At 45.4% G+C, this 14,356-nt stretch overlaps 1 protein-coding gene across 2 annotated transcripts in view; it reads left to right on the top strand.

Annotated features, from left to right (window-relative positions):
* The first annotated feature begins 3,323 nt into the window (after positions 1–3,323).
* Positions 3,324–14,356, top strand: part of nudt6 (nudix (nucleoside diphosphate linked moiety X)-type motif 6) — a 167,717-nt gene continuing 156,684 nt past the window's right edge. For both annotated transcript variants that reach the window (XM_070871819.1, XM_070871821.1), the window contains exon 1: positions 3,324–3,588. In XM_070871819.1, coding sequence (XP_070727920.1) covers positions 3,360–3,588 — 229 coding nt within the window. In that variant the 5' untranslated portion in view covers positions 3,324–3,359. The remainder of the gene's footprint in view (positions 3,589–14,356) is intronic.

Raw genomic sequence — 14,356 nt, 5'->3', positions numbered from 1 at the left:
ACGAGAGCCACAGACCCTGTCACAGGTGGGACAGACATTAGTCAATCGAAAGGATCGGTGGGGCTGGTTTGCTGCGTGCTCCTTCCGCTGCCTGTGCTTGGCCTCTTCACGCTCTTTGCGTTGAGACTCAAAGAGCTCAATGCCCTCCCGGATGCACTTTCTCCACTTCAGGCGGTCTTCGGCCAGGGTCTCCCAGGTGTCAGCGGTGATGTCGCACTTTACCAGGGAGGCTTTGAGGGTTTCCTTATAACGTTTTCGCTGTCCTCCTTTGGCTCGTTTACCACGAAGGAGCTCCACATAAAGCATTGGCTTCGGGAGTCTCGTATCTGGCATGCGAACTATGTGGCTGTATAGGGCTCTCTTAGTTGGGTCTCTAAGTGCCCTGGCATTAACTTTTTTGCGGAACTGCTTTTGCTGTCCCCTCTGCTTTGGGGCAATGTTAATGTTGATGATGGATCGGATTAGGCGGTGGTCCGTCCAGCAGTTGTCAGCTCCTGTCATGGCGCGGGTGATGCGCACATCCTTGCGATCCCTGGCTCGGACGATGACGTAGTCATGCAGGTGCCAGTATTTGGAGCGAGGGTGTTGCCATGATGCCTTGTATTAGTCCCTCTGGCGGAACAGCGTGTTGGTGATGAGGAGTTCATGTTCTGGACATTTTGTCAGGTGTTGTTCTCGACGTTTTGTCAGGAGTAGGGTACCACTGGAGTTGGCTTTCCCTATCCCCTCTCTGCCAATCATGCCTCCTCAGAGGGCTGTGTCTTTGCCGACCCTGGCATTAAAATCATGCAGGAGGATCAATTTGTCGCCCGTGGGGACACGGGACAAGGATGTCTCGAGGTTGGAATAAAAGCCCTTTTTAGCCTCATCTGTTGCATCGAGTGTAGGGGCGTACGCACTGATGACTGTGGCACATTGGTTCCGGGATAGGGTAATACGAAGAGTCATGAGGCGTTCGTTAACCCCACAGGGGGAGTCTTTGAGGTGGTCGACCAGCTCATTCTTGACGGCAAAGCCGACTCCATGTAGGCGGCGTTCTGTCTCTGGTTTCCCTTTCCAGAAGAAGGTGTAACCTCCACCATGTTCCTTCAACTGGCCTTCCCATGCCTGCCAGGTCTCGCTTAGGGCGGCGATGTCAATGTCAAAATTCGCTAAGGTGCCACATAAAAAGATACTGTGCAAGATAAAGGTTCACGGGGTTGGGGGTAATATATTAGCACGAATAGAGGATTGGCTAACTAACAGAAAACAGAGAGTCAGGATAAATAAGTCACTTTCCAGTTGGCAAACAGTAACTAGTGGGGTGCCTAGGGATCAGTGCTATGGTCTCAACTATTTACAATTTATATTAATGATTTGGATGAAGGGATCGATTGTAATATAGCCAAGTTTGCAGATGATACAAACATGGGTGGGAAAGCAAGTTGTGAGGAGGATACAAAAAAATCTACAAAGGGATAATAGGCAGGCTAAGTGAGTGGGCAAAAATTTGGCAGATGGAGTACAATGTGGGAAAGTGTGAGATTATCCACTTTAGCTGAAAAAATAAAAAAGTTAATTATTATTTAAATGGAGAAAAATTGCGAAGTGCTGCAGTACAGTGTGAGCTGCGAGGAGGATGCTATGAGGCTGCAGAGCGACTTGGATAGGTTAGGTGAGTGGGAAAATGCATGGCAGATGAAGTATAATGTGGATAAATGTGAGGTTATCACTTTGGTGGTAAAAACAGAGAGACAGACTATTATCTGAATGGTGACAGATTAGGAAAAGGGGAGGTGCAACGAGACCTGGGTGTCATGCTACATCAGTCATTGAAGGTTGGCATGCAGGTACAGCAGGCGGTTAAGAAAGCAAATGGCATGTTGGCCTTCATAGCGAGGGGATTTGAGTACAGGGGCAGGGAGGTGTTGCTACAGTTGTACAGGGCCTTGGTGAGGCCACACCTGGAGTATTGTGTACAGTTTTGGTCTCCTAACCTGAGGAAGGACATTCTTGCTATTGAGGAAGTGCAGCGAAGGTTCACCAGACTGATTCCCGGGATGGCAGGACTGACCTATCAAGAAAGACTGGATCAACTGGGCTTGTATTCACTGGAGTTCAGAAGAATGAGAGGGGACCTCATAGAAACTTTTCAAATACTGATGGGTTTAGACAGGTTAGTTGCAGGAAGAAATTTCCCAATATTGGGGAAGTCCAGAACCAGGGGTCACAGTCTAAGGATAAGGGGTAAGCCATTTAAGACCGAGATGAGGAGAAACTTCTTCACCCAGAGAGTGGTGAACCTGTGGAATTCTCTACCACAGAAAGTTGTTGAGGCCAATTCACTAAATATATTCAAAAAGGAGTTAGATGAAGTCCTTACTACTCGGGGGATCAAGTGGTATGGCGAGAAAGCAGGAATGGGGTACTGAAGTTGCATGTTCAGCCATGAACTCATTGAATGGTGGTGCAGGTTAGAAGGGCCGAATGGCCTACTCCTGCACCTATTTTCTATGTTTCTATGTTTCTAGTACAGAGTGACCTGGGGGTCCTTGTGCATGAAACACAAAAAGTTAATATGCAGGTACAGCAAGTAATCAGGAAGGCAAATGGAATGTTGGCCTTTATTGCAAGGGGAATGGAGTATAAAGGCAGAGAAGGCTTGCTGCAACTGTACAGGGTATTGGTGAGGCCACACCTAGAGTACTGCGTACAGTTTTGGTCTCCTTATTTAAGAAAGGATATACTGGCATTGGAGGCAGTTCGGAGAAGGTTCAATTAGTTGATTCCGGAGATGAGGGGGTTGACTTATGAAGACAGGCTGAGTAGGTTGGGCCTATACTCATTGGAATTCAGAAGAATGAGAGGTGATCTTATTGAAACATATAAGATAATGAGGGGGCTTGGCAAGGTAGATGCAGAGAGAATATTTCAACTCACAGGGGAATCTAGAACTAGGGGGCATAGTTTCAGAATAAGGGGTCACCCATTCAAAACTGAAATGAGGAGGAATTTCTTCTCAGAGTTATAAATCTGTGGAATTCTCTGCCCCAGTATTTCTTCATAAGTTATTTTTAGAAAATACACAGATGCCGGTCTGAGATACCTGTAGTATAATTAAGTAATTGTTGATCACATCACTTTCCCCACTGTTGACAGCTTTGAAAATGTGATGCAGATATGATCACCATTTAAAAAGACACGGCGGCTCTACGTGTCGTTCTTTCTGATCACAAATGCCACTGCCAATAATGCCAGCAAGTCAGCATTGTGTGTCTTTTTAAGGGGGCTTTAAGTAGGTGGAATGCGGTAGGCGCTGATCCCCCTTCCTCCGCCCGGCTCTCTTGCCGCCAGCCTGAAGTGAGCCTCACTCCGTGCTGATGCTTTCACTGGGCCTCCGCGCGGGCCATGTCCTGGCGCGAGCCGCCGCCTGGCAGAGGGCCGTTGCCTGTGGAACGCGGGGCCATTGTTTCGGCGGGCCCCGCTCCGCGCAGGCGCCTCTCACAAGCATCGCCAGGGTGGACCGCTTCAGAGCGGTCACCGTCCACCTGGAGCCCAAGCACTTCCCACCAGAACTGGACGAGGTCACATTCCAAAAACAACTACAGGGCAAGTAATTAAAAAAAACACAACCTTCCTGCCGTAGCTCCTTTCCAGAGATTGTAAGCAGCCCCCATCCAATATTTAGGGGCATTATAATCAGTTGAAGTGGTGCAGAACTAGCAGACTGATCTACTATGTCATCAATAAATGTACTGGTTATTTATTAGTTTTGCCAAGTGTCACTATTATTAGGTTTAAAAACGTGACCCAATGTTGCTGCATGTTGAAGTGTCAACATGGATACTGGATAAGAAAGTACACAACACAACACAACAACTGCTGCATTTCAAAGTAATTGTATGTGAAACTTTTTGGGGCTATTTCTCAGATGTGACAAGGTAGTTATATAAATGCAAGTTCATAAAATAAATACATATCTTTAAATAGATTTGCAATCTGTGTCACTCCTAGTGATGCTAAGAGTCACGTTTATCTTACCGTTGACAGCACTATTTAACTCAGAATAGTTCCAGTTTTTGTTCAACAGCATTATGAATAGGGTGGAGCTGTTGCAAAATGCTCATGTGTCTTTAATAACAATCTCACATTCTTGTGAAGTGGTTGCAAATACATAATTTCAAAAATGTCAGACTCAGGCCAGCAATCTGAAACCGAAGTGCACCAATGTCAAACATTGTGAAAGGGGAAAAGGGAATGGAATTTTTACAGTGTCTGTAGGACTACTTTCTTGTCCAATATGTAAAAAGCCCAACAAGAGAGCAATATGAAATTAACCAGAGCCAAAAAGAGAAGTAAGCTTTGGGGAACATCTAGGCAATAGTGATCACAATGTAATAAGCATTAAGATAATGATTGAGAAAGACATAAGTAACACTAAGACCTGAAGAAATAATGGAAAAAAGATCATTTTAAGGGGATGAGAATGGAACTAGGGAAGAGAAACTGGAAACAAATATTTACCAACAAAGAGACAAAACAGTAGTGGCAAATATTTAAAAAGGTGATCAATATAAAGTTCAGGAGAAATATATTGTTAGAAAACAAGAACAAAATAGCCAATAATGAAACAGCATGGATGATTAAAGAGATAAGGGCAAATTGAAACCAAAGAAAAAAATGTATACTAAGGACATAGGTAATAAAAGAGAGGATGACAAAAGGGAATATGAAGAAGTTAGGAATTAAAAAAAAAGGAATGAAAAGAAGATCTACAAAATTAAATTGCAGTAAAATATACCACAGACGCATAAATAACAAAAGGAAAATTAAGATAGGGATTGGGCCACTAAGAGAGGCACAAAAAAACTCACAGCTAATGACAGTGAAATCCAAGAATTACTTTGCCTCAGTATTTACCAGGGAGATTAACATTGTGGACATGACATTACAACTTCACAGGAGTATTATAAGACAAAAAGCGTTGACCCCAATTAGAGGAAGAGGTCAAAAATTATATCAAGATATTTAAGATAGAAATGGAACAGATAATTGATAAACTAGTCAAACATAGAGGATAAAACCCATGTTTGGATGGATTGCATCCACACTATAAAAGAAGCTAGGGAAGAGATAGCACTGCCTAATGTCGGTAGTAGGACAGATAATTAATCTTTAAATATTTTTAGAAAAATATTTAGAAACCAAAATATTGGCCCGGATTTTGCATGACGACTAACTAAGAGCATGCCAGCATACCGCCTTTGAAATATACCGCGTTTAGGATTTCCATTAAATCCCAAACCTTGCACTGACTCGGAAAAACCAATTGCTGGCGCAGAGCTAGGCTATTTGCCCACCAACTGCCCAGCATTTACATACGTTTTCTTCAGTGAAAGCAAGCATAGGAACCTGTTTCACATTGTGAAAGAAGATCGACAGTTGAAAAATCACCACTTTTCATTTTCCCAATACCAAGAGAAACAAAGGATAGCACCGTTTGCAATCTGATCGATTGATTTTGATTGGAAATGCATTGCAAAATCATTAGTCCGCTCTTGCATGTGTTCTTAACAATGCTGCAAAGCAATTTTAGGAAAAAAGACACAGATACAGGGCTCAATTTTGCCCAAAGCCATTTTCTGGCGTATTGCCAGAGTTTCGCCCATTTTTCTAGGCTAGAACTACTCCAAAAATAAATGTGCCAAGTTTTCCCGCTGTTTTTTTCAAATTTGACGCCGCGCAGCCTGTCCAATCACCTCGGGGGCTGGAGCCTACTGACTGCGCCGAAAAAACGATGCCACCACTTCTGCGCATGCGCAAAAAAAGGGATGTTTTTGATGTGATTCCTATGGGTGCGCATGCGCAGTACAGCTCCCGGTCTGCAATCGGCCATTTTTAAAGAGCCAGTTGTGTGTGTGAGAGCGTTGAGTGCTGTGTGAGAACCGTAGGTGGCTCTGCTGCAAAGGAGGGCAGGAAAAAGAGTGGGAGCGCGATAGTGATAGGGGATTCGATGGTGAGGGGAATAGATAGGCGTTTCTGCGGACGCAACCGAGACTCCAGGATGGTATGTTGCCTCCCTGGTGCAAGGGTCAAGGATGTCTCGGAGCGGGTGCAGGACATTCTGAAATGGGAGGGAGAACAGCCAGTTGTCGTGGTGCACATTGGTACCAACGACATAGGTAAAAAAAGGGATGAGGTCCTACGAAAAGAATTTAAGGAGCTAGGAGCTAAATTAAAAAGTAGGACCTCAAAAGTAGTAATCTCGGGATTGCTACCAGTGCCACGTGCTAGTCAGAGTAGGAATCGCAGGATAGCGCAGATGAATACATGGCTTGAGCAGTGGTGCAGCAGGGAGGGATTCAAATTCTTGGGGCATTGGAACCGGTTCTGGGGGAGGTGGGACCAGTACAAACCGGACGGTCTGCACCTGGGCAGGTCCGGAACCAATGTCCTAGGGGGAGTGTTTGCTAGTGCTGTTGGGGAGGAGTTAAACTAATATTGCAGGGGGATGGGAACCTATACAGGGAGACAGAGGGAGACAAAAATGAGGCAAAAGCAAAAGACAGAAAGGAGATGAGGAAAAGTGGAGGGCAGAGAAACCCAAGGCAAAGAACAAAAAGGGCCACTGTACAGCAAAATTCTAGAAGGATAAAGGGTGTTAAAAAAGCAAGCCTGAAGGCTTTGTGTCTTAATGCAAGGAGTATCCGCAATAAGGTGGATGAATTAACTGTGCAAATAGATGTTAACAAATATGATGTGATTGGGATTACGGAGACGTGGCTCCAGGATGATCAGGGCTGGGAACTCAACATCCAGGGGTATTCAACATTCAGGAAGGATAGAATAAAAGGAAAAGGAGGTGGGGTAGCATTGCTGGTTAAAGAGGAGATTAATGCAATAGTTAGGAAAGACATTAGCTTGGATGATGTGGAATCTATATGGGTAGAGCTGCAGAACACTAAAGGGCAAAAATCGTTAGTGGGAGTTGTGTACAGATCTCCAAACAGTAGTAGTGATGTTGGGGAGGGCATCAAACAGGAAATTAGGAGTGCATGCAATAAAGGTGCAGCAGTTATAATGGGTGACTTTAATATGCACATAGATTGGGCTAGCCAAACTGGAAGCAATACGGTGGAGGAGGATTTCCTGGAATGCATAAGGGATGGTTTTCTAGACCAATATGTCGAGGAACCAACTAGGGGGGAGGCCATCTTAGACTGGGTGTTGTGTAATGAGAGAGGATTAATTAGCAATCTCATTGTGCGAGGCCCTTTGGGGAAGAGTGACCATAATATGATCGAATTCTGCATTAGGATGGAGAATGAAACAGTTAATTCAGAGACCATGGTCCAGAACTTAAAGAAGGGTAACTTTGAAGGTATGAGGCATGAATTGGCTAAGATAGATTGGCTAATGATACTTAAGGGGTTGACTGTGGATGGGCAATGGCAGACATTTAGAGACCGCATGGATGAATTACAACAATTGTACATTCCTGTCTGGCGTAAAAATAAAAAAGGGAAGGTGGCTCAACCGTGGCTATCTAGGGAAATCAGCGATAGTATTAAAGCCAAGGAAATGGCATACAAATTGGCCAGAAATAGCAGCGAACCTGGGGACTGGGAGAAATTTAGAACTCAGCAGAGGAGTACAAAGGGTTTGATTAGGGCAGGGAAAATAGAGTACGAGAAGAAGCTTGCAGGGAACATTAAGGCGGATTGCAAAAGTTTCTATAGGTATGTAAAGAGAAAAAGGTTAGTAAAGAAAAACGTAGGTCCCCTGCAGTCAGAATCAGGGGAAGTCATAACGGGGAACAAAGAAATGGCAGACCAATTGAACAAGTACTTTGGTTCAGTATTCACTAAGGAGGACTCAAACAACCTTCCGGATATAAAAGTGGTCAGAGGGTCTATTAAGGAGGAGGAACTGAGGGAAATCTTTATTAGTCGGGAAATTGTGTTGGGGAAATTGATGGGATTGAAGGCCGATAAATCCCCAGGGCCTGATGGACTGCATCCCAGAGTACTTAAGGAGGTGGCCTTGGAAATAGCGGATGCATTGACAGTCATTTTCCAACATTCCATTGACTCTGGATCAGTTCCTATCGAGTGGAGGGTAGCCAATGTAACCCCACTTTTTAAAAAAGGAGGGAGAGAGAAAGCAGGGAATTATAGACCGGTCAGCCTGACCTCAGTAGTGGGTAAAATGATGGAATCAATTATTAAGGATGTCATAGCAGCGCATTTGGAAAATGGTGACATGATAGGTCCAAGTCAGCATGGATTTGTGAAAGGGAGATCATGCTTGACAAATCTTCTGGAATTTTTTGAGGATGTTTCCAATAAAGTGGACAAAGGAGTACCAGTTGATGTGGTATATTTGGACTTTCAGAAGGCTTTCGACAAGGTCCCACACAGGAGATTAATGTGCAAAGTTAAAGCACATGGGATTGTGGGTAGAGTGCTGACGTGGATTGAGAACTGGTTGTCAGACAGGAAGCAAAGAGTAGGAGTAAATGGGTACTTTTCGGAATGGCAGGCAGTGACTAGTGGGGTACCGCAGGGTTCTGTGCTGGGGCCCCAGCTGTTTACATTGTACATTAATGATTTAGACGAGGGGATTAAATGTAGTATCTCCAAATTTGCGGATGACACTAAGTTGGGTGGCAGTGTGAGCTGCGAGGAGGATGCTATGAGGCTACAGAGTGACTTGGATAGGTTAGGTGAGTGGGCAAATGCGTGGCAGATGAAGTATAATGTGGATAAATGTGAGGTTATCCACTTTGGTGGTAAAAACAGAGAGACAGACTATTATCTGAATGGTGACAGATTAGGAAAAAGGAAGGTGCAACGAGACCTGGGTGTCATGGTACATCAGTCATTGAAGGTTGGCATGCAGGTACAGCAGGCGATTAAGAAAGCAAATGGCATGTTGGCCTTCATAGCGAGGGGATTTGAGTACAGGGGCAGGGAGGTGTTGCTACAGTTGCACAGGGCCTTGGTGAGGCCACACCTGGAGTATTGTGTACAGTTTTGGTCTCCTAACCTGAGGAAGGACATTCTTGCTATTGAGGGAGTGCAGCGAAGATTCACCAGACTGATTCCCGGGATGGTGGGACTGACCTATCAAGAAAGACTGGATCAACTGGGCTTGTATTCACTGGAGTTCAGAAGAGTGAGAGGGGACCTCATAGAAACGTTTAAAATTCTGACGGGTTTGGACAGGTTGGATGCAGGAAGAATGTTCCCAATGTTGGGGAAGTCCAGAACCAGGGGTCACAGTCTAAGGATAAGGGGTAAGCCATTTAGGACCGAGATAAGGAGAAACTTCTTCACCCAGAGAGTGGTGAACCTGTGGAATTCTCTACCACAGAAAGTAGTTGAGGCCAATTCACTAAATATATTCAAAAGGGAGTTAGATGAAGTCCTTACTACTCGGGGGATCAAGGGGTATGGCGTGAAAGCAGGAAGTGGGTACTGAAGTTTCATGTTCAGCCATGAACTCATTGAATGGCGGTGCAGGCTAGAAGGGCTGAATGGCCTGCTCCTGCACCTATTTTCTATGTTTCTATGTAATTATCATTTGAAAAATTGGAGCTGCAATACAAGATGCAACATGGCGCCAGGACCAAGAATTTTTTACAGGATGAACTGGAGGCACTAGTTACTGTGATTGAGACCAGATGGCAGGAGCTGGACACCAACAGAGGTCACATTAAAGTTCCACCCAAAGAAATGAAGAAATGCTGGAACCAACTTGCAGAAGATTACAGGGTATTGGTGAGGCCACACCTGGAATACTGCGTGCAGTTTTGGTTCCATATTTACGAAAGGATATACTTGCTTTGGAGGCAGTTCAGAGAAGGTTCACTAGGTTGATTCCGGGGATGAGGGGGTTGACTTATGAGGAAAGGTTGAATAGGTTGGGCCTCTACTCATTGGAATTCTGAAGAATGAGAGGTGATCTTATCGAAACGTTTAAGATTATGAGGGGGCTTGACAAGGTGGATGCAGAGAGGATGTTTCCACTGATGGGGAAGACTAGAACTAGAGGGCATGATCTTAGAATAAGGGGCCGCCCATTTAAAACTGAGTAGTGGAGAAATTTCTTCTCTCAGAAGGTTGTAAATCTGTGGAAGTCGCTGCCTCAGAGAGCTGTGGAAGCTGGGACATTGAATAAATTTAAGACAGAAATAGACAGTTTCTTAAACAATAAAGGGATAAGGGGTTATGGGGAGCGGGCAGGGAGGTGGAGCTGAGATAATGATCAGATCAGCCATGATCTTATTGAATGACGGAGCAGGCTCGAGAGGCCGTATGACCTACTCCTGTTCCTATTTCTTATGTTCTTATGTTCTTATGTAAGATTACTGTGCAATGGTGACCACCCCGAGATCTGGAGGCCAGTGCAAAAAGAAGTGGCAGGATCTTGGTCAAATAGTTAGTGTAAGTAATATTTTCATTTATTCAATGCAATTGCAATTGTAATGTAAATGTGACCAGTTTTATATGTTCCACCCAGCAGAAAGGCAGCCTCTCTAAAAAGTTGTATTTTCATCTTTGCAGAAGAAAGTGGCACATAACAAAAGGGAAAGAACTCGAACAGGAGGAGGCCCGGCAAATCTGCACCCACTGACATCCTTGGAAGAGAGGGTTGCTGCTTTGATGGGTCCTGCCTGGAGAAGAGCAACCACCACTGCACAAGCTGGGCCCACACTCGAGGGAGAGGGTAAGTCCTGCAAATTCCACAGTCTGGCTTTGCTAAATGTTAAGTACTGCGCAGGCTAGCCATGCTTCGGTACATGGGGATGACTCCGTCAGCTACGCTTCGGTTGATGCAGTGTGCTATCATTCATTGTGGTCCTTCAAATCAGCCTGCTGCCTGCGCTGTGTGAGCCTACTCATGCCACCCTGCCCTCTCCTCTGTTGCTAACCATTTGTCTGTTCTGTTATATTTTGCAGAACTTGAGGCTAACCCTGATGATGCAGAAGAAGATTCAGACAAGGTCGAGCCTGAAGAGGAGAACATTGTCCAATCCCAACATCTAGACCAAGAGCATGGAGGTGAGGGGGAGGGGATGGATGAAGCCCCATCTCTTGTACTCACTTTGGTGGAGGTGCAGGTGCTGCCCATTGAGGTGCCAGCCTCTTCCCTGACTAGTGATTTAAGTGTTGGTGGGACATTCCATGGTTTCCCACCGTCTGAGGCTGGGGATTCCAGTGGGGTGCAGCGAGGCACACCCAGGGCCCCACCGTCCGAGGTTGCGAATCCCAGTGGTGGGATGCAGAAAGGTGAGTAGGGGAAGGAGGGCTCGACCGCGCACTCCTGAGGTGCAGGATCTAACAGATGTGGCTCAGATGATGGTAATGAGTGCGGAGAGCTTTGACCTTACGATCACTCCTGGATACCATCAGTGGCGTGAGTGATGAGGTATTGGGACTGTCGGGAGAAGTAACAATACTCTCACGAGAAATGGATACACTGTCCGGGAACATGTGGGAGGGAATATCTCAGTCAGCTGAAACCATGTCGGTGCAAATAGAGGGAATGTCGCAGGTAGCTGATACACTGTCAGTGAACATGAAGGCATGAATGTCGCAGGCAGCTGATGTACTGTCAGAGAACATCTTCCAATCCCACCATCCAGACCAAGAGCATGGGGGTGAGGGGGAGGGGAGCCGGACCCTCCACATTGCCGTCTGCAACCCCCCTTCCCCAACAACAGGTGCGCATTACCTGAGATGTGAGAAAGAATAAGCTTCGTACCAACCCGAGAAACACTGCGCCACCACCTGTGGGCAGGGGCGGTAGAATGTCCAAGACCAAGTGTGGTGGGCGGTCTTAGAATAAGGTGGAGGGGAGATGGGTGCAGCCTTTCTTTGCTGCTGTTGTTTTGTTATTATTGTTACTGTTGTTCTCAAATTGAAAGGTTTTTGTAAGTTATGTAAATTTACAAGTTAAAAAATTTGTAAGTGATTTTAGAGTTGGTAAGTGATCTTAGAGTTTGTAAGTGATCTTAACTGAAAACTTTAAAGTTTGATACAAGAATATTTTTTATTAAAGTTAAGTTAAGTACAAACAAATTTTAAACTTTTGAATAAAATATATTTTAAATTATAACTGAATCATTTACATTATTTGTTCCATTATTAACACAACTTTTGGAACTCAAGAATCATTTCCATCATTTGTTACATTAACACAACATAACATTACAGAACAGGTCCAAACAGTAAACATGGTCCATGTGGAATAGTTGCCGCTGAGCCTTCAGGCAGCAAAGCGTTCATGGATGAGCTGCTGGCGCAAGGTTCGAGCAATCATTAAAGGGGCATGACAGCCTGCCCTCCTCCACCATTGTGCACCGGGTTCAGGTAGTTGCATGGCTTTCTCGTCCTCATCCTCCTCGTCATCTGCATCTTCCTCATCATTATCATCAGCCACTCTCACCTCAGGTGGGTCTTCTACTACCAGCTGCTGTTGGCTCATGGTGGCTAAATTATGCAGCATGCAGCATACAACAGTGAACTGACTGACAATCTCAGGAGAGTATAGCAAGTAGCCTCCGGAATGGTCCAGGCATCGGCAATGCTGTTTCAAGATGCCAATGGTCCTCTCTATGATGCTGTGCGTCACAATGTGTGACATGTTTTATTCCCAGTCCGCTTCCGTCCGGGTTATGCGTAGGGGCGTCATGAGCCAGGTGGCGAGGCCGTACCCTTTGTCTCCCAGTAGCAAGCTCTGCCCTTCTGGCTGCTTCTGAAACATGGCAGATATAATGCTCTCGCGTAGGATGAGTGCATCATGGGTGCTCCCAGGGTATTTCGCATCGACTGACATGATGCGATGCATGGCGTCACACATGAGCTGTACGTTAATGGAATGGAAGCCTTTTCTGTTCCTGTACATCTCGGCATCCTCCAAAGGTGCTCGCAAGGCAATGTGGATACAATCAATGCAGCCCTGTATCTTTGGGAAGCCAGCAATCCTGGAGAAGCCCACAGCCCTGTCACGCATTGCCTGGGTGGTCATGAGGAACTTTATGTAGTCCTTCCTCTGGGCATATAGTGCAGCAGTCACATGCCGAATGCAGACATGTGTTGCATATTGAGAAATGGTGCACGTATCCCCAGTTGTAGCTTGGAAGGATCCGGACGCATAGAATGAAAGTTCAGCTGTAACCTTCACTTCAACTGACAAAGCAGTCCTCCTGATGCTTCTAGGTTGCAGGTCTGCTTTCACCAACTCACAGATCTCAGTTACAACTTCATTGTAGAAACGCAGCCTTCTGACACAGTCTGCATCACTCAGGTGCAGGTACGAACGCCTGTCTCGATATACCCGACGTGGGTAAGGCCTCCTGTCCATCACCCTACCAGCTCTGAGGTTCCTGATGCGATGACATTGAATCAGTTCTCCTCCGCAGCACATGATGCAAAAGGCTTGCACAAGGTATGGCATTGTCAGTATTACCCCCATGTTTACATTTTTACCTTTGCAAGAAGCTCAAAACGGCAGGCAGGCAGGACAAGGTTCTTTGTTCTCTCTCCCCACAGGTCTGTATGGACCACACCCAGGTCTGAGCAGGCGCAGTGATCGGGAACCCCTAACCCAATGGGCTACACTTGATGCGTAGTGCAGTCTTGTGATGCCTTCCGATCGCCTTCCACAGCCCACCTTTCTCCTCTTCCCCCCCCCCCCCCCCCCCCGGGCTTCTTTTGCAGCCGAGCCCATGTCCGGGTGCGAGACCGATTCTGCCAGTTGACGCTCCGACCCTCCAGCCCTGTTTGCAGACGTTCGGGGTGGCGTGTCAGTTGAAAGAATATGAAAAGTTACAGAATTACATTAAACTTCCATTTACTGCATTATAAGGTTAAAAAAAAATCTTTATTATGCATATTTAAGTCTTCTTGACTCCCTCCAAAACTTCACTGACAGCAATGGCATCTTTCTGCGCTGATTTTTCAATGTGCGCTGCTTTTTCATAACTCATTAGAAGGTTTTTCGGGAGAAGTCAAGTACACCGACTTAGGAGAAATTTTATTGGGGCAAACTTCCATAATTGACAAAAACTGGCGCAGACATCAGGTTACGCCCCCATGACAAAAAAAACTAACCAAAAGAAATTTCTGGGGGAAACTTTAATTTAAAAACTTACACCAAAAAAAGCGCTGCGCGCCAAAAAGACGGGACAAATCACCGGGAAAATTTGAGCCCATAATCTGTCACTTGCAATAAAAAAGGTTAATGAATATTGGTGGAGAAAATGTGATAAACAGACTACTCACTTAACAGGAGCTGACTGTCAAGCTGTTTCAGTTGATTTTATGGCTTTACAGAGGAAAATAATCTCATTCACCTTGTGAGGTTTCTG

Source organism: Pristiophorus japonicus, chromosome 2 (genome assembly GCF_044704955.1).
Source record: "Pristiophorus japonicus isolate sPriJap1 chromosome 2, sPriJap1.hap1, whole genome shotgun sequence".
NCBI lineage: Eukaryota > Metazoa > Chordata > Chondrichthyes > Pristiophoridae > Pristiophorus > Pristiophorus japonicus.
This window is presented reverse-complemented; position numbering and strand designations above follow the sequence as displayed.